Genomic DNA, 19253 nt, shown 5'->3' on the forward strand with positions numbered 1-19253 from the left:
GAAAACTGGGCTATTTAAAGAAGTCGATAGACTGTGTGAAAAATCCTAGAATCCAAAAATAACATATCCAACGGACACAAGTTTAGTTCATCAAAGTCCTCAGCAAAACAGCTGAGAGGGATCCAAAATCTCTGAGTTGGACCTGAAGAGAATGTTTTCTTCTAATTCACTAACTTTATACAAATGGAGTTGGAATTTGAAAACCATTTATAGTCATCATCACAGGCTTTATATATATGGAAAGAAAGATCAGGATGCAGACCTGTGCTTCTTCCATTGTTGTGATAGCCACACTCTTTCTATTGAACTGACTGGCACAATTTTCCACATTTCATAATCCATCCTGTAGTGGGATTATTTCAATCTCACAAATGTTTGCTAATTTTTGTTTTCTGTTCTCATCTTTATTTTTGACTAAATAATAAATAAATATCATACTAAACACATACTCGGCAGGAGAACTGTATTAGTACCAGACAGACAGGTATTCCCAGTTGTCTACCAAAAAACATATGCCTTTGTATATATTTTGGCACAGGGGCAAACTACCACATAATGCTCAAATGGAGCACAGGCTTCTGCATTTAACACCTTGTGACATAACTCTCTAGATTTCTTTTTGAAGCCTCTCAATAGTGTGTGCATATATGCATATATATATATACAGAGATTTTTAAAATTTATTTTTGCCAAATGAAATTAAAAATTATTGGATACATGATTCTACAGAACTTATAGTCCAAGATTTTTCTTTACTGCTATTTAACTGTTAAAGGGCTGGTGCCACTATGATATATATAAGTTGGATTCTACAACACGGTTGGAGCTTCTGCGCTCTAATTCATCAATCTTTTCATTTTCTAGAATTTCCTTGGTTATCTTGCTCATAATTATTTATTATTACGTTTCAGTAGTTGTACAAAGGAATAGTTTCTGAGCACAATATATCTTGAGCAATGTCACCCCTTCCAACATGCTCATCCTCCTTTTTCTACCCAGCCCTTCTCTCACTCTTGTTATTTTTATAGGTAATACATTAGATTCTTGACTGCATTCTCCCTCTATTCTCCTCTTCATTAAGCTACCCCTCTTCCTCTTGACCCCACCACTTTTGAGTACACAAATCTTGGTGTTTAATTTTGCTGAACTTTGGGTTTTGTCTGTCTAGGGAATTGTAATATTTGTAATTTGACATATAAACATTAAAATATTCTTCCAGAAAATTTGTGTTACATACATCTTTGTATAAATGCATATTGACATACTGACAGGAATCATCTACATTTTGATTCTATCAATCAAAAATTAAGTCTTTCAGTGATATTTAAAGAGGTGTTCTGAGTTTTTCTGACTTTCATTCCACAGTATTTCATTACTTTTCATTTAACTTTTTGTTTGTTTGTTTGTTTTTGGGTCCGGTCGTGGGGCTTGAACTCTGGGCCTGGGCGCTGTCCCTCAGCTCTTCAGCTCAAGTCTAGCATTCAACCACTTGAGCCACAGCACCACTTCCGGCTTTTTTCTTTTTGCTTATGTGGTGCTGAGGAATCGAACCCAGGGCCTCAGGCATGCAAGGCAAGTGCCCTACCACTGAGCCACCTTCTCAGCCCCTTCATTTACCTTTTTATGAACAACTTTTTACTTAAAATATTTTATTATCTTTAAATTTGATGTGATACAGAGGCTAGTAATTCTTCCAATATGTCTTCTAATCATCTTATTAGTTACACTAATAGGACTGATGTTAAGTTCAGGTTTTATACAACAGGCCCTAATATATTCATTACTTTTTTCATTTCCATTGTAGCTTTTGTTTTTTGACATATTTAAACTCAATATTTATTATTGTTATTAAGGAGTTGTAAAAAGCAGTTATAGTTCCACAATTCAGATTCTGAGTACAATGGATCTTGGGTAATGTCCACCCTTCTCTCACTTTCCCCTTATTTTTTCCTCTGGTCCCTACCCAAAAGTACATCATTCATTTTTAATATAATGTTTGTTAAAACATAACTACATTTGCTCACCATCCCTCCTTTCCTGTGTCCCCTTTTTGTTTTCATGTTTTTAAACAGTAGCATGATATCAATTTGAAAAATTAAGATTCAGACAAAAGAATGGCTTCTTTATTACTTCCTAATAGAAATCCTGAGTCTATTCTGTTTTGTTGACACTGATGTAAAAAGCACCAAACGTTACACCCCATAGATCCTCTTTCTTGGGTTTTTCAGCATACTTTTTTTCGATTGTTTCAATCTCCTTTGTCAGTGAACGAATCTTGGTATCCATATGTACATATTCCCTTTTAAAACTTTCTTTAAGCATTTCTTCTTGAATCTACAAAATAAAAAAGTAAACCCTGAAAATAAAAATTACTGAATATCAAGAGTTTTCCCTTAACAACCCTAGGAGCTAAGGATGTCTCTGTCTCTCTCTCTCTCTCTGTCTCTGTCTCTCTTTCCCCACACTCCACCACAGTGTTCTTTGAAACATTTGTCCAAAGTTTCCTCCTGAGTCATGGGTAGTAAGAACATATGTGGTCCTAGCTCCCTGCGATTCTCTCAGGAAAGTGGGAGGAGCTGGCAAAGGCAAGCTCACAAGTATCCTTGTGATATATCCCAGGCCCCATCCAGACTCACCTTCAGCTTGTGTGTCAGCTTCTTTTCCTGATCTCTTATCAGATTCTCTCTTTCCCTTTCCATCTTCTCCTGTAGTTGGGCCATATTTTCCTTGTAGCTTTTCTCTTGGGCCTCCATCTTTTGCTGCTGCTCCTTCTGTTCCTTTCTTAGCACCTCCCGCTCCTTCTCAGCTGCTTCCTTTGCAGCCCGCTCAGCTATTACACATTTGTTTTAGAGAAGAAAAACAAGAATCAATCCTTAACCCTAACTTCCTGGGATCAGAACCCAAACTGTCTCTGAATTTTTCCAGCGATCAAACCCAGGCACATGTGAGAATGACATGGAAATGTGCTGCCACACTGGCTATGACTAGTCCTGACCTTTTATTTTTCAGATTTAGCATCTTGTACATTCCAGTGTAGAACAGGAAGCTCCTTTCATAAAGATCTTCATGTCCATCAGTTAAGGTTTTCAGGAACCAACCCCCTCTTCTGAAAGCATTACCTTCCCCAGTACCTGCTATGGCCTTCACTCCATTAGTGAGAGCTTTGTCTGAGTGTAGGATCAATTTTTCTATAGCATCCTGGGACTGCAGGAATGTCTGGAAAACCTCATTTGCCTAGGAGACCAATAAACAAGTGGAATATGTCAAACAACAAAAGTCTATTCTCTTGTTACAGAAATTATTTTCTTCTAAATCCTGTAAAATTTCAATTGTCTTCAAGATTCCTCTGTGTCTGTTCCTTCTTGAACCATAATAGCAAAGCCAATCTCTCTTGTAGTGCTTAGAAACATTTATAGCAGCCTCTGTCCTTGATCTCCAGTATTTTTCATTCACTGTGGGGATTGAACTAATGACCTGGCTTCTCCTGACCTTTGTGCTCAAGACTAGCACCATACCATTTTGAACCACAATGCCACTTCTAGTGGTTAATTGGAGACAACCGTACCACAGACTTTCCTGGTGGCTATGAACTGCAAACCTCAGATCTCAGCCTGCTGCATAGCTAGGATTATAGGCATGAGACACCAGCACCCAGCTTCCAGCTCTTTTTTTTGAAACAGAGAAATCCATTGCTATTCCAGGATATCAATGAGATTTACATGTAACTAAAATGCATATCCTCTGTCTGGGCACTGGTGGCTCAGACTGATAAATCATATCTAGTCAGAGACTGAGATATAAGGCATTCTCATTTGAAACAAGCCCAGGTAGAAAAATCCACAAGTATCTATCTCCAAAATAACCAGCAAAGAGCCAAACTAAAAGCATGGGTCGAATGTGAGTGCACCAGACAAGAAAGCAAGCTGAACAAAAAAGAGGAATCCTAGGCTCAAACAAAGACAAGGATGTCCACTCTCTCCACTTCTCTTCAATCTAGTAATAGAAAGCCTAGCTACAGCAATAAGGCAAGATGCAGACATAAAGGGGATCCAAATAGGAAAAGAAGAAATAAAACTCCCTCTTTGCAGATGACATGATCTTATATTTAAAGAATCCCATAGACTCCACTCCCAAATTACTCAAGCTGATTCAAAACTTTGGCAAAGTAGCAGGTTATAAAATTAACCCCCAAAAATCAATGGCTTTTCTGTATGCCAACAATGAGAAAAGTGTGGCTGAAATTAGGAAAGCAACTCCATTTGTAATAGCCCCACAAAAAATAAAATACCTAGGAATTAACTTAACCAAAGAAGTGAAGGACCTCTATGATGAAAACTTTAACATCTTGAAAAAGGAAATCAACACAGAACTTAAAAAATGGCAAAACCTCCCATGCTCCTGGATTGGAAAGATTAACATCGTGAAAATGGCAATACTTCCCAAGGCTATCAACAAATTCAACGCAATACCTATCAAAATTCCAACCTCATTCTTCAAGGAAATAGAAGAGGCAATTCAAAAATTCATATGGAACAACAAAAGACCCCGAATAGCAAAAACGCTCCTCAACGGAAAGAACACTGCTGGAGGAATATCAATACCAAATTTCAAACTCTACTATAAAGCCAGAGTAATCAAAACAGCTTGGTGTTGGCATAAGAACAGACCTCAGGACCAATGGAATAGAATTGAAAACCCAGAAATGAACCCACAGACCTATAGCCATCTAATCTTCGATAAGGGAGCTAAAACAATAGAATGGAACAAAGACAGCCTCTTCAGTAAATGGTGCTGGCAAAATTGGTTAACTACATGTAGAAAACTAAAGCTAGATCCTTATATATCACCTTGCACCAGAATCAACTCCAAATGGATCAAAGACCTCGAAGTCAAAGCAGACACTCTGAAAACATTACAGGATGGAATAGGAGAAACCCTAGGTCTCCTTGGCTCAGGCCGAAATTTTCTGAATAGAGACCCGGAAACACAACAAATCAAAGAAAGGTTGGACAAATGGGATTGCATAAAGTTGCAGAGCTTCTGCATGGGAAACGACATAGCTAGCAAGATCAATAGAAAGCCCACAGATTGGGAGAAGATCTTTACTAGCCATACAACGGACAAGGGTCTCATTTCTAAAATATACTTGGAACTCAAAAAATTAAATCCCCCAACAACAAATCCTCAAAGAAACAACTGCCCAATAAATAAGTGGGCTAAAGACTTAAAGAGAAACTTCTCTGAAGAAGAAAGAAGGATGGCCAATAGACAAATGAAGAAATGCTCAACATCCCTAGCCATAAAAGAAATGCAAATCAAAACAACATTGAGATACCACCTCACTCCAATTAGAATGGCAAAAATCAAGAACTTTAACAACAACAGATGCTGGAGGGGATGTGGACAGAAGGGAACCTTACTTCATTGTTGGTGGGAATGTAAACTTGTTCAACCACTTTGGAAAGCAGTATGGAGATTCCTCAAAAGACTTCACATAGAGCTCCCCTATGACCCAGCAATCCCACTTTTGGGCATTTACCCAAATGTTTACAAACAAGACCACACTAAAGCTACCAGCACAACTATGTTTATTGCAGCATTATTTACCATAGCTAAGATATGGAACCAACGCAGATGGCCCCTCAGTAGATGAATGGATCAAGAAAATGTGGTATATATACACAATGGAATTCTATGCCTCCATCAGAAAGAATGACATTTCCCCATTTGTTAGGAAATGGAAAAACTTGGAAAAAATTATATTAAGTGAAGTAAGCCAGGCCCAAAGAAACACAGGTCCCATGGTTTCCCTTATTTGCAATATCTAGTATATGTATGAGTCCAGCAGAAAAGTTCAGATAATGTGATGTTTGGAAAATGAACCCTTACATATGTATTTTAATGTTTTTTTTTCTTTCATGCATGTGTTTCTAACGCATTTATAAGTTTATTTCTTTGTTGCTTTGTATGTCCCTCCCCCACAGTATAATCCCTGCTTTCAATATATGTGATGTCAGTATAACTTATGGAGGAGATGGGGAAAAACAAGTCATTTAAGGATTCAGGTGGACCTGTTGCAACAATGAGAAGTACAAATTGTCATGTCAAAAAGGAGCTTTACAATGTAGGTGGAGGGGAGGGGGGGGAGGATTGGATGGGGAGGGAGCGGGGAGGCTGGGAAGGGAGGTGAAGGGTAAACAAAGGAGGAGGCTGCAATGCTTGGTAAGAAATATATGCATTATCTTGCCCATGTAATTGTAACCCCTCTGTACAGTATGTTCACAAATAAAATAAAATTAAAAAAATAAATAAAGTGCACAATCTTTCTGGCAAATAAAATAAAATAAAAAGAAATAAAAATAAAATGTATAGCCTCTGTCTGGGCACGGGTGGCTCAGACTTATAAATCATATCTAGTCAGAGACTGAGATGTAAGGCATTCTCATTTGAAACAAGCCCAGGTAGAAAAATCCACAAGTATCTATCTCCAAAATAACCAGCAAAGAGAAAAACGAAAAGCATGAGTCGAATGTGAGTGCACCAGACAAGAATGCAAGCCGAACAAAAAATAGGAATCCTAGGCTCAAACCTAGTACCAAAATAAATAAATAGATGGATAGATAGACAGATAGATAGAAAATGATAGAGAGAGAGAGAGAGAGAGAGAGAGAGAGAGAGAGAGAGGGAGAGATAGGTAAACTAATATCCCTACATTCTATTCTTCTAACAAGATACCTATATTCTTCTTTTAAACTACATGGAATCCTCTGAAAATTCATCTTGACTTTCATTCTACTCTTGGAGAAATATTTCCTGAGCTAACTCTAGAGTTCTGTATGGCTATCCTATGAACTGTTTAACAGGTTTCCCGAGTACAGGCTCTAGGAATTTGCAACTTGTTAGCTTCCCTATGCCTCACATTTCTCAGCTACAAAACTTGGATAATGTTAGTAGTAATTTATAGGATATTTCTGAAATTCGAATTATACTTGTTCAAGTAGGATGAAACTACAGATTCCTGAATATTCATGATATAAAATATGGTGTTGAAATTGAGACATAGTGGTGCATACTTCTAATCATAGCATTGTGGAGGCTGAAATGGAAGTGATATGAGTTGGAACATGAAACAACTTGAGTTAAATCAAACAAAAAGAAAAAACCCAAAATGAACCATAACATATAATTTTGAATATGTGTGAGCATTATTAACACTCATATTGTTACCATATTAATCCCATATTTATTTTTACTTGGTGTTCATGCCAGCATGACATACCTTATCTTGTTAAATTCAATTTGCTATTTGGTTCTGAGGCAAGACTATCAGTTTCTTGTGAATAGACGAATGGGGTATCTTTAATTTTTAAATCTCATCAACTTGACTAAGAGCCAATCGAATAATTTGGCCCATGAAAAAATTCTACTCTATCTGGGAGTTTCTGGATTAAGAATAAATAATGTTGGATATAGAAGGAAAAATACAGACTTTCTTCTCACAAGTGATTCTGTGTTCTTTAATAATGAGATTTTCTGGTTAACTGCAATTCATCCCCTTATTCCTCACCTTCACCCCTCTCCTGGAAACTAGCTTGTAGTCCTGCTCAACCTTCTTCTTGCCTTCCAAGTAGAGATTATGCCCTCCAGGTATAGAGAAAGTGCCATTGGAAATGCTTTCCATGAAAGAATGGGAAATTTTCTTCAGCTCCATCTGGCAGTATTTGACAGATGCATCTTCATTCTGTTGGATGAAATCTTCCTTCTTTCTCTCTATGGTATTCTGTTAAGACCATAGGAATACAGAACAAAGAAGGTATTAGAAAGAAAGTCTATGGTGATCTACCTGGAGAAAGTAAGGTGAAGGCCTGAGTACACATTGGGACAGAAAAAACTGCCTGGGTAATATTGGTAAATCCCTGAACATTCTGAGAGCCAGGCTCATTCTCTATAAAATGATGGGATTCAATCACAGTACACACATAATTCTTTTAACAGCCCAGTGATGAACAACAATAAAGCCAAAAAAATAAGCAATGTCAAGTGGAACATGGCTAAAAGGACAGTTATCTTAGGATGTGTGTTGCAAAGATGAAAATGCATACATTAAAAAAGTATGCAATTATCAATGAAGTTTCTCATATGTTCATACTTTTGGAAGCATTCATTAATTCACACCATCCACATATAAGCACATATGAAAAGTGCTTTGTTGTGCTTTTATCTCAAGAGCAAATTGATTGTAGAGCCTGAAGTTATGACCGCATTTGAATGCCCTGAAACAGCACTTGTGGGCTTATGCAACATCCACACACTATACTTACGATAAACAGGATCGTATGTCATATGTCTATAATGGTATATCATAAATATATAAATGCAATCTCGCTTTTTTTAATGCTGTTCGTGGGGCTTGACCTCTGGGCTCTGTTCCTGAGCTTTTGCTCAAGGCTAGCACCAGTTGAGTCACACCTGCACTTATGCACTTTGGCTGTTTAATTGAAGATAACAGTCTCATGGGCTTTCCTACCCAGATTGGCATTGAACCATGATCTTAGATCTCAGTCTTCTGAGTAGGTAGGATTACTGTATGAGCTACTGGGCCTGGGTTTTTTACTTGCCAACCATTTTGTAATTTATTATGCAACAATAAAAGAGAAATGTCTGGTACCCATCAGCTTATAGGAATTTTCACACTTGTAAAATTCCAGGCTCCTAAAAGTACAGATAGGAAATGATCCATAGGATTAAAATGATGAACATAAGCATTGTCTCAAAAGGGGAAGACGTCATGAAAGACAGACCAGGAGCGGACATCGTACCATCAGATCCTTTTGAAACTCCCACTTGTCATCCTTGAATGATAACTCCATGAAGACTGCGATGGCTTCTCTCTCACAGGCCGCATGCACATCCAACAGCTCCTGGAAGTCCTCAGTAGGGAGCCTCAATTGCTGAGCCATGTGCTGGCTGTAGTGGTCCGCTGCCTTCTGCACAGCTGCTGAGTTCTCACGCTGGGCCAGGGTAGTCACAGCATTCTCCAAACATGGCACTGCTCCACTGTTGATAGCACTGACATAAGTCTCCACCAGAGTCCCCAGTCCTGGATGAACCCAATATTTTAAGGAGAAACGTCAAGCTACACTTCTGTTTTATTCTAAAATTGGCATTCTGAAAAACATTAAGACTTTAAACAACTTTCACACTTTTTTGGTGAAATCATGGCTTGAACTCATGGCCTTGAGCTTACTAAGCAGGTGCTATATGAATAGAACTATGCCACCAACACTTTTTGCTTTTTTTCCAGTCCTATGGCTTGAACTCAGGGTCTGGGCACTGTCCCTGAGCTTCTTTTGCTCAAGGCTAGCACTCTACCCCTTGAGCCATAGTGCTACTTCTGCCTTTTTCTGTTTATGTTGTGCTGAGCAATCAAGCCCGGGGCTTCATGCATGCTAGGCAAGCACTCTACTACTACACCTACATTCCTAGCCCACTTTTGCTTTGATATTATTTTAAGGATAGCATCCCTTGTGTATACCTGTGCTATCATGAATTGTGAGCCTCCTATTTATGCTTTCTGCATATCTGTGTTAACAGGCACAAGCCACCATGCCTAGTTACTGATTGAGGTAGCTTCTTCATGAGTTTTTGCCCTACATTACCCCAATATTTATCTTCTCAATCACTGATTCCTGAGTAGCTGATATGAAATCCTTTATCTTATTTGACAAAGTCTACTTCTGGTAGTACTGTTTTTCCTATTCATTATTTTTCATCAGGATCTTAATTCACACATTACAATTAGTTCATGATAACCACCAATATGATCAGTGTATTGTCCAGAGAATTCCATATAAAGTTAAAAAAAGAGCAGATAACACAACAAAAGTGAATGAAGTTTACAAATGAAAACAATTATCTATCTTTTGGAACACAATTCTAAATAACAATGAAAATCTGCATTTTCAGTTAACAAGAATTTCATGACAGAACCACTTCCTTTTTAACACACACACACAGACACACAGACACACACAGGCACACAGACACACACACAAAGACACACACACGCACACACACACACACACATATATATATGTCTAAAAATACTCTCCAGATTGGTTACACTTCCATGAGTAAGGTAATTAGTACATTTTCTATCAAGTATTATTTCCTCCTCATCCCTTTCCTCCCCACCAACTCGAACTCACAGCTCCCACCACTGAAGATGTAAAGTTCATTTTCAACATAGTATCTTCTACATCTCATTGCTACAATGGGTCAACCTGTACCCTTATTTTAGGGCATCGGAATCAAACACAGTGAAAATAGGGGTTATAACATGGGGGAAGAACATACAAAAGAAACAAAAAAATAACCTGGTACATTATAAATACATTAAAAACAACAGCAAGGAAGATAAAAACCACATGTGTCCCTATCTTGGTGTTCATTTCACTTTGCATCACCTTATATGGTCATATGTACATAGCTTTTGTCCTTTTCTGCTTGTCCTAGACATATACTATTTGTTGCAAATAAGGGAAGCTTTGGGACCTATGTTTCTTTGAGCCTGACTTACTTCACTTAATATATATTTTCCAATTCTTTCCATTTCCTAACAAATGGGGAAATGTCATTTTTTCTGATGGAGGCATAGAATTCCTATATATATATATATATATATATATATATATATATATACATATATATATATATATATATATATATATATATAATTTTCTTGATCCATTCATCTACTGAGGGTGTATGGGTTGGTTTCAAATCTTAGCTATGGTGAATAATACTGTGAAAAACTTGGTTGTTTGGAACTCAAAAAATTAAACCCCCCAACAACAAATCCTCAAAGAAACAACTGCCCAATAAATAAGTGGGCTAAAGACTTAAAGAGAAACTTCTCTGAAGAAGAAAGAAGGATGGCCAATAGACACATGAAGAAATGCTCAACATCCCTAGCCATAAAAGAAATGCAAATCAAAACAATATTGAGATACCATCTCACTCCAATTAGAATGGGAAAAATCAAGAACTCTAACAACAACAGATGCTGGAGGGGATGTGAACAGAAGGGAACCTTACTTCATTGTTAGTGGGAATGAAAACTTGTTCAACCACTTTGGAAAGCAGTATGGAGGTTCCTCAAAAGACTTCACATAGAGCTCCCCTATGACCCAGCAATCCCACTTTTGGGCATTTACCCAAATGTTTACAAACAAGACCACACTAAAGCTACCAGCACAACTATGTTTATTGCAGCATTATTTACCATAGCTAAGATATGGAAGCAGTCCAGATGCCCCTCAGTAGATGAATGGATCAAGAAAATGTGGTATATATACACAATGGAATTCTATGCTTCCATCAGAAAGAATGGCATTGCCCCATTTGTTAGGAAATGGAAAACCTTGGAAAAAATTATATTAAGTGGAATAAGCCAGGCCCAAAGAAACACAGGTCCCATGGTTTCCCTTATTTGCAATATCTAGTATATGTATGAGTTCAGCAGAAAAGTTCAGATAATGTGATGTTAGGAAAATGAACCCTTACATATGTATTTTAATGTTCTTTTTTCTTTTATGCATGTGTTTCTAACGCATTTATAAGATTATTTCTTTGTTGCTTTGTATGTCCCTCCCCCACAGTATAACCCCTGCTTTCACTGTATTTGATGTCAGTATAACTTGTGGAGGAGATGGAGAAAAACAAGTCGTTTAAGGATACAGGTGGACCTGTAGCAACAATGAGAAGTACAAGTTGTCATGTCCAAAATTAGCTTTACAATGTCGGTGCGGGTGGGGGGGGGGAGGGAAGGAGAAGGATTGGGATTGGAGGGGGAGGGGAGAGGCTGGGAAGGGATATGAAGGGTAAACAAAGGAGGAGGCTGCAATGCTTAGTAAGAAATGTACGCATTATCTTGCCCATGTAATTGTAACCCCTCTGTACAGTATGTTCACAAAAAAAAAAAAAAAAAAAAAAAACTTAGTTGTGCTGGTAGCTTTCGTATGGCCTTGTTTGTGATTATTTGGGTAGATGGCCAAAAAGTGGGATTGCTGGGTCATAGGGCAGCTCTATGTGGAGTCTTTTGAGGAACCTCCATACTGCTTTCCAAACTGGTTGAACAAGTTTACACTCCCACTAACAATGCAGTAGGGATCCCTTTTGGCCAAATTCCCTCCAGCATCTGTTGCTATTAGAATTCTTGATTATAGTCATTCTAACTGGGGTTAGGGGGAATCTCAATGTTGTTCTGATTTGTACTTCTTTTATGGCTAGAAATGTTGAGCATTTCTTCATGTGTCTATTGACCATTCTTATTTCCTCTTCAGAGAAGTTTCTCTTTAACTCTTTAGCCCAGCTATTGCTTTCTCTTCAGATCTTATAAATCTTTCGCCTTTTACTAAAGCCAATTCTGTAGCTAGGATTTAAGTGAATTTTGATTTTAAACTTCCAATGAACCTTTAGGAACTTGGCATCTTAGTTTCTTCATACGTACTTTAAATTTACAAAATATCTTTCTGTACATACAGAACACTTGTCCTAGTTACTTAACCTAAAATACATGTGTTAATCTTTAGTATCAGTCAGCTCTTACATGATCAGTGGAATAGTTTCTTAAGATATATTCTATCTCAATAAAGCTTCATGTAGAGAGACAATAATTAGAAAAGATGAAAGCATTAACTACTATTTTATATGCTTAAATGCAAACATGTAAAAAAAGCTTTGTTTCAGGGAATTAAGAATAGAGGTAAGTCCAGGAGCAAAGAGCACTCACGTTTCCCAGTGACAATAATTCCCTCTCTTAAAGTCTTGGGTTTTGCATTGGCAAAGATGTAGGAACAGAAGTTTTTGGATTGTACGAGGAAAGTGAAATCCATCAGGTCTTCTGGCAAGCCTTCAATATAAGCTAAGAGTTTTTTATCTTTTGTAGGTCGATCAAAGACAAAACATTTGCGTTTTCGAAAGAAATGCTTGATACACTCCCTAAGCACATTGGCATTCTGGATTTTCAAACTCGTACCTGTAAATAAAAGGAAAAAATGGATTGTTGGAAGGGCAGCCATCAGGCAAGGTGTTGCGTATTTTCATTTCCATAGATTTTACCTCACTGTCTTAAAAACTCCTTCAGCCTAATCACATGATACTTCACTGCAAACCGACCTTGTGCACAGAGGAAAAAGACAACAAGTAATTGAAGATTAGGCATCTATCTGTCCACAAATGGGGGAAATTGATTAACCTTCCTAGTTCTGGTGAAAGTCTCATGAGTTAAGAATTTAACAAATGTTTATTGGGTGACTAGTGAAGCAAAATGGTTAGAAGCAGTTTTCTGATTCTATTGTATCTTTGTCAGAAATTAAATGTGAGGCTTAAAATTATACCAGCAAAGGATAAGATGCTACTAGAAAAAATGTTGCAAAGAAGATACATAATATTCAGATCAGAACAGAAAAGCTGTTACAAACACACACACACACACGCATTGCACACACACACACACACACACACACACACACACACATGTATAAGAACCTCCCACAAATTGATTAAAGACTACTTTCATTGAATTTTTTTAATTTTTATTTTTACTGTGAAAATACCATACAGAGGGGTTACAATTACATGGGCAAGGTTCACTGAAAATTTTGAAGAGTAAAGCTAACTAAGATATAGAGTGGAGATCTTTAGCGTAGGACTGTTCACTGGAATACTAAAACTGGTTTCTATGCGAGAGCTTGTTTAGCCTCTAGCTTCTCCTCTGCCATCTTCCTCTGGACCCTAGAGTGGAGATCTCTTAATTCTCTAAATTACAGAATGAGGCTTTACAGAGACAATGTAAACACCTGCTGTATAAGAATTAATCAATAAATGTGGAAAGACTGAATAAAATAATATCTAAAAATATTGATAATTTTTTTAAAATGCCTGAAATACTCCACTTTGATAATATGTACATTTAAAAAGTATGAAATATTTAATTCATTAAGTATAAGGCTGACAAAGAAGAGAGTCATATTATAGGGAAGGTAAATACAAGATTGACCAAAGAAATATCAGGGCTTTTTCTTAAGTTGTCACTGCATGATATTCCTCTATTGAGGAATGTCAATGAGCTAGATACTAGTAAAATATAATGTTGAAAATAACTATGATTTAAAAATTGACCCATTTCATTACATATAATTCTATGCTAAAAAGTTTAAATTTTTTATTACATTAAGCACTTACTTAAAATAAACTTAATAGGAAGTAAAGCTGTGGCTCAAATGGTAGAGCGCTTGCCTTGAGCTGAAGAGCTCAGGAATAGCGCCCAGGCCCAGAGTTCAAGCCCCACAACTGACAAACACAAACAAAAACTTAAAACTTAATGTATTTGGACTTTTCAATATCATAGGATGGATTATGATAGGGATAATTTTTCTCTTTTGGGGGGGAGAGGGTTCAATGGTGGTCCTGAACTCTGGGCCTGGGCGCTGTCCCTCAGCTCTTCAGCTCAAGGCTAGTGTTCTACCACTTGAGCCACAGAGCCACTTCCGGCTTTTTTTTTCTGTTCATGTGGTGCTGAGGAATCGAACCCAGAGCCTCATGCATGCAAGGCAAGCACTCTACCACTGAGCCACCTTGCCAGCCTGAGGGATAATTTTTCATGGTGTAAAGTGAGCTTAAGTAATTTGATCCAGTATTTATGCCCTTCTTAGTGATTTTATATTCTACTTGAAGATTTTCAAATGATAACTCTAGAACAAGCATAAAAGTTTCTGTGGGTTTACTAATTGTTCAGATGAAAAACCAAAACATCTTCTAAATCATACTTTCTGTATATTTTATTTCTATATGATTCTGTAGATGAAATATTTCACTAGAACAAGATATCTTAAATGTTCAGGTACAACGTATTAGAATTGTTGGTTTTTATTTTTAAACTTCAAGGTTTTATGACATATAATCCATGAGAATTGATACAACTCTCTAAATCATTTGCTTACATGTATTGTTTCATTAAATGCTCTCTTGAAATACATTTAACTTCTTTAGATATGAGAATTCTTTTCATATACAATACTAGAGGACTCTAAAGTAGAAAGAGTCATTACATTTAAAAAAAAAACAGTAGCCTTTCAATAATCAGTGTATCATATTATAGCATACACACCCAATGGTGACTGAACCTTCCCTGCCACTCCCTCTCCCCGCCTGGGGGCCTCCCTCTGATACCTGGAATAAACTTTAAGGCATTCTCTAGGTGTTCATCCTCTGTGATGGGCTGGCCATTTAACTTCAGCTCCAGAATGAAATCCCGAACAGCCCAGACAAAGTCTGGAAAGAAACTCCTAAATTCATCAGAGTCATTCATTTCATCAGACTTCTTAGTGGACTTTACCCTGATTAGCTCTCTTAGTTCAGTTACATAGCTGAGATCTTAGCTAAGGATTGAAAAGCAAAATACATCATAAACAAGTTTCAGATCTCACCTACAAATCCATTGATAATATTCCATTTTGTGTTATGTACCCTTCCTCAACCAGGAAAACCGAGTTACATAAAGAAACAGGATTAGTACTTTGGAAAGCAGTATGGAAGTTCCTCAAAAGACTACACATAGAGCTCCCCTATGACCCAGCAATCCTACTTTTGGGCAGTTACCAAAAAGATCACAAACAAGGCCATACTAAGGATACCAGCACAACTGTATATTGCAGCATTATTTACCATAGCTAAGATATGGAACCCCAGATGCCCCTCAGTAGATGAATGGATCAAGAAAATGCGATATATATATATATATATATATATATATATATATATATACATATTTATATATATATGTGAATTTTATGCCTCCCTTCAGAAAGAATGACATCGCCCCAATTACTAGGAGATGGAAAGACTTGGAAAACATTATATGAAGTGAAGTAAGCCAGGCCCAAAGAAACATAGGTCCCATGGTTTCCTTTATCTGCATCAAATAGTGTATGTCTAGGACAAGCAGAACAGGTCAAACGCTTTGTATATATGACCATATAAGATGATGTTAAGCAAAATGAATCTCAAGATAGAGATACAAATATATTTTTTCTTTCTTGCTATTGTTGCTAACGTATTTAAAATATACTATGTGATTTTTTTTGGTTTCTTTGTATGATCCTCCCCCATGGTATAACCCTTGTTTTCATTGTATTTGATTCCGATGCCCTGCATTTTGTATATACACTTCTCTAAAATTGGGGAGGGGAAGGAAAAAACCAAAATGCTTCAATAGGGATACTGGTTGACCCATTTTAACCATGACATGTAGAAGACACTACGTTGAAAAATGAACTTTACAATTTAGGTGGAGGGATAGGGGGAGTGTAGTTGTGAGGGAAGCAGTGGTAGGGGGAAATCAATGGAGGAGGCAACAGTGATTAATAGGAAATGTACTCATTAACTTGCTCACCCTCTGTACAATATCTATACAATTAAAAACAAAGAATTAACAAAGTAATAAAAGAAGAGCTACAAAATAAAAAAGGAAACAGGGTTAGTTATCATTTTCCTAAACTCAAAACGGCATGACTATTCTTTTCCAGGAAGGATACTACAGCTGCTCCAGGGCTTGCTGGTTGATGGTTTCCATACTGTTGTAGACAAAGGTGCTGCTGAGTAGAATGGACAAGGCAAAGATCCATGAGTCATTCTTAGGATTACCCTAGAGAGCACATGAGAACAAGGGACAGTGAAGTTTACTTGTGTCATTCTTTCATTTATTGTTCATTTAGGACTAAAGTTGAAATAGAGAATACAGAGAAGACCAAAATTGAAAATCATATCCTAAGTTTTGGGGCTAGGAAGGTTGCTCAGTGGTAGAGTGCTTGCCTTGCATGAAGGAGTCCTTGGGTTCAATTACTCAGCACCACATCAGCAGAAAAAGCTAGAAGTGGCATTGTGGCTCAAGTGGTAGAGTGCTCACCTTGAGCTGAAGATCTCAGAGAAAGCACCCAGGCCCAGAGTTCAAGCCCCATGACCAACCAAAAAAAATAAAAGAAAAACAAAAAAACTTATGTTTTTACTTCCTTTTCATAATTAACAGTGATTTTCCTCAAGTATTGGTTTACTTAGGGTGAAGGTATTGTAAATGTGCATAAAATAGTTTCTACAGCAACTATATACAGGAGACCACAATTAAAAAAAAACATCATATATACTGTATATAAATAAATGCAACATATGTGCACATATATCCAAGATGATCATCTCTGCCAATAATACACTAAAATCTTATTGTGTGAGAGAAAAATTGACCATTTTAATAAATAGGAAAAATGCTTTACTTATGTGAGTGTCTCACTGGTATAATACCTGTTGTTTCAATGTGCTTCATTTATTTAAAAACCTTTTAGAAGTAGAGATTAAAAGATCACACACATGGTAAAACTAATAGTAAACACACGAGAAATATTATAAAGTATAAGCCATACATATGTATCACATACTCATATCATTTGGCCGAAGCAGTGAGCATGTGTAAAGGGCTGAAAGATAGAACCAGAATCAAGATTCAGGATGAGATGGATCATGAAGTATAAAAAAATAGAACTATGGGGGCTGGGAAGGTTGCTCAGTGATAGAGTGCTTTCCATGCATGCCTGAGGCCCTGGGTTCAATTCCTCAGCACCACATAAGCAAAAAGAAAAAAGCCGGAAGTGGCGCTGTGGCTCAAGTGGTACAGTGCTAGCCTTGAGCTGAAGAGCTGAGGTACACCACCCAGTCCCAGAGCTCAGGCCCCACGATCAGAACCACCGCCCCAAAAAAAAGAAAAAAAAAGAAAAATAGAACTATGTACTACTCAATTCCCACCAAGTTACAGAGGAGGTGAGTAATTCTAGACAAAAAGCAATTTATAGTATGATATTAGATTCAAACTCCTCTTAGCCTCATAAGTGAGTGCTGAGATGTCCATATCCCTAGTAAATAGTCTCTGGCCCATATACCTAAATTATATGGCCACTTTTGGACATCTGTAGCACCTGTACTGGTTATACAAAATGTTTGTTGGCTCCTGAATTAGGTCTTTCACTTTTAATGATGGATCTATAGAATATAGGATAGGGAGGTAGAAGTGACATCTTTAGTGAATATTTACTACATTGTATCATACTTTCAGCTGCAAATAAAATTTCACCATAACAAAGACAACAAACTGAAAGAACTCTCAATATCCAAAGATGGAACAAAGCAAAAACAAGGTATAGGGACCAGAGTCCAGCTCAGTGGTAAGCATATAACTAGTATGTATGCAAGGCTCTTCTTTGTTCAATCCCCAATACCTTGCAGAAAAGCATAAATCAAAGCATAAATAGACTTTCTTTTATACTGATATGACTTCATCAATGAGCAGCTGACCGAGTAGAGGAAAACCCTTCCTTACAGAAGATGTAGATGCAACCTGTGTCACAGGTAGAGTTTAATATCACTACCATCTCACATTAAGATAGCTATAATAGGTTGAGGTTGTAGCACAATTGTAGAACACTGTCTAAGATGCACAAAACCCTGACTTTGATGCCCAAGAGTAATAAAAAAAAGGAAGAATGGGTTAAACCTAGTGACCCACTTCCAAAAAACAGTCAGAAAAAGGATAGTTTTTTAATAATAATAATACAACAAAATATTAGGGTTTATCAGAGTAATGCAAAGAAACAATTTAGCCTCAATTCATAACTGGATTTGTAGTTTAGGGAACTGAAGTAAACAGTGTGTATTTAATTAAGGTGATACATGGTAAGTTAAAAACAAACCAAAGGAGAATTATTCATGATTTTGATTTACCTTCTCCACATCACCCAGACCCTCAGTGTCCAGGAGGACCAAGGTGAAATTTGGTTTCGTTGGGTGAGTCACACACCACATCCAGATGCCTTTTGTTTGAGGCCTCACTGTTCTGCCCACAGGGAAACCTGCAACCAAAGGGAAAAAAATAATATGAGTGTGTTTTAAGTTCTGAGAATCTAATATTGTGAGATATTATAAGATAATGAGCTAATAGAGATGATGAAAAATAAAAAGAAGGGAGCCTTCATAAGCAGAGGATTAATAGAACTAGGACAGATTTTCTGGAAATCAATGACCAAATAAAATGACCTTATTTTAAAAAAAATCCCCCACACTCAGCGAGATGCACTGCATTCATAAACTGTTTTGTTGAATGGCAATGTCTTTGTACAATGACTTGAAGATAAGAAAAATGAAAAGAA

The 19253-nt window shown here is 37.1% G+C and overlaps 1 protein-coding gene across 1 annotated transcript in view; it reads right to left on the reverse strand.

The window, feature by feature from the left end:
- Positions 1-2101: 2101 nt before the first annotated feature.
- Positions 2102-19253, reverse strand: part of LOC122107252 (guanylate-binding protein 4-like) — a 31097-nt gene continuing 13945 nt past the window's right edge. The window contains exons 3-11 of the mRNA XM_042678858.1: positions 18829-18956; positions 16599-16708; positions 15235-15431; positions 12794-13039; positions 8820-9100; positions 7568-7780; positions 3132-3234; positions 2637-2830; positions 2102-2334 (exon numbers count right to left, since the gene is read on the reverse strand). Coding sequence (XP_042534792.1) covers positions 2152-2334; positions 2637-2830; positions 3132-3234; positions 7568-7780; positions 8820-9100; positions 12794-13039; positions 15235-15431; positions 16599-16708; positions 18829-18956 — 1655 coding nt within the window. The 3' untranslated portion in view covers positions 2102-2151. The remainder of the gene's footprint in view (positions 2335-2636; positions 2831-3131; positions 3235-7567; positions 7781-8819; positions 9101-12793; positions 13040-15234; positions 15432-16598; positions 16709-18828; positions 18957-19253) is intronic.

Source organism: Dipodomys spectabilis, unplaced genomic scaffold (assembly GCF_019054845.1).
Source record: "Dipodomys spectabilis isolate Male_0828 unplaced genomic scaffold, ASM1905484v1 ptg000002l, whole genome shotgun sequence".
Taxonomy (NCBI): domain Eukaryota; kingdom Metazoa; phylum Chordata; class Mammalia; order Rodentia; family Heteromyidae; genus Dipodomys; species Dipodomys spectabilis.